This window comes from Octopus bimaculoides, chromosome 5 (assembly GCF_001194135.2).
Source record: "Octopus bimaculoides isolate UCB-OBI-ISO-001 chromosome 5, ASM119413v2, whole genome shotgun sequence".
Classification (NCBI taxonomy): domain Eukaryota; kingdom Metazoa; phylum Mollusca; class Cephalopoda; order Octopoda; family Octopodidae; genus Octopus; species Octopus bimaculoides.
In genome coordinates, this window is record NC_068985.1 from 22,831,090 (window position 1) to 22,832,843 (window position 1,754).

The window sequence follows — 1,754 nt, forward strand, 5'->3', positions numbered from 1 at the left end:
ATCCAGTCCACATTGTAAAGTGGTTGGCATTTGGAAGGGTGTCCAGCTGTAAAAACCTTGCCAAAACTGACCTTGCCTGTGGTTGTGCCACATAAAAATCACTAAGTCCACTCTGCTGGGTTGTTAGTGTTAGGAAGGGCATTCAGCTGTAAAAATCCTGCCAAAACAGTCACAGAAATCTGGTGCAGGCTTCTGATTGGCTGGCTTCTATCAAATCACCACCGCTCATGCCAGCATGGAAGGCAGATGTTAAATGATGATGATGATGATAATACATATATATATCTGCTGTGTGCAAGAGAGAAGACTACACTGGTTTGGTTATATGATGTGGATGGATGCTCCATAAAGAAGTGCCGATCTCTCAAAGTAGATGGAGCACATGGCAGTGGAAAACCCAGGAAGACATGGGATGAAGTGCTGAAGAACGACCTCAGAACACTGAACCTTGCAGGTGAGATGTCAAAGATTGAGATGCCGGGTGCCTTGTAATTAAGAAAAAGTGTACTCTGCAGCAGAAGTCTCTCTGGTGGTGTAAAGCACTCATGATGGTGTCACATAAAGTGCCTGTTCAGTGCCATGTAAAAGCGCCTGTATGGCGACACATTAAGGTGCCCATGTAGTGTCATATAAAAACATCCATGTAGTTCCACATAAAAACACCTGTGCAGTGCCATGTAAAAGCACCTGTATGGTGCCATGTTAAAGCATCTGTGTGATACCGCATAAAAGCACCCAGCACAATCTGTAAAGTGGTTGGCATTAGGTAGGGCATCTGGCTGTAGGAACCATGCCAAATCAGACTGAAGTCTGGTGCAGCTTGCCAGATCTGGGCAAAGTATCCAACCCATGCCAGCATGAACAATAGACATTAAATGATGACAATGATGATGATGATCTTAAGCACAGCACTTAGAACTGTATCTGATTACACAGGGAAAGTATAGGATATAAATAAAACTACTGAAACAATAAAAATAATATTATAAAATTCAGTTAAAATGTATGAAGTTCTCACCTGGCAAATCCAAGTTGTTTACAGGCTACATTGGCATCCTTCATATCCCAGTTGTCATCACAGACATAACCCCAGCTGTTGTTACGGTAAATACTTATCAGACCAGCATTGTAGAAAGAGGTGTTACCAACGAGCCTGCAAAACAAATGTAGTTTGATTTACATTAATATCAACTGTTTTTATTTGTTGTATGTAACTCATTGTACGAATATAACAATGAACCAGGGAGGAAGGGCACAAGATAGTAGAGTACTGGTTAAGTTGGTAGGATACTAAGACCAAGTTGATAGGGTGCTATCCAAGTTTGTTGGGTAATGACTAAACTGGCAGGTTGTGGACCTTGTCTGTAGTTCCTGTCAATAACATGGACCTGGTCCCATGGTCAATATACATAGCTCTCAATGTCCCAGTCTGTTTTGCAGTTCCCTGCATTGTAAATTGGCATTGCAACATCAGTTGCCTTGAAATAATAACAATATATAGGCCACAGGCATAACTGTGTGGTTAAGATGTATGCATTGTAACCATGTAGCTTTGGGTTCAATACCATTACACAGCACTTTGGGCAAGTGTGTTCTGTTAATGCCCCAAGTCAACCAATGTCTTGAGCTAACTTGGTTGGCAGAAACTGAGTGGAAGTCAATTGTATATATATGTACATATATATGCTTGTGTGTGTGTGTGAGTGTATACATACATATATATATATATATATATATATATATATATATATATA

The 1,754-nt window shown here is 40.4% G+C and overlaps 1 protein-coding gene across 1 annotated transcript in view; it reads right to left on the reverse strand.

Moving 5' to 3' along the window:
• Positions 1 to 987: 987 nt before the first annotated feature.
• LOC128247897 (scavenger receptor cysteine-rich type 1 protein M130-like) overlaps positions 988 to 1,754 on the reverse strand; it is a 7,133-nt gene continuing 6,366 nt past the window's right edge. Inside the window, exon 3 of the mRNA XM_052968212.1 lies at positions 988 to 1,153. Within this exon, the coding sequence (XP_052824172.1) occupies positions 1,015 to 1,153 (139 nt within the window). The 3' untranslated portion in view covers positions 988 to 1,014. The remainder of the gene's footprint in view (positions 1,154 to 1,754) is intronic.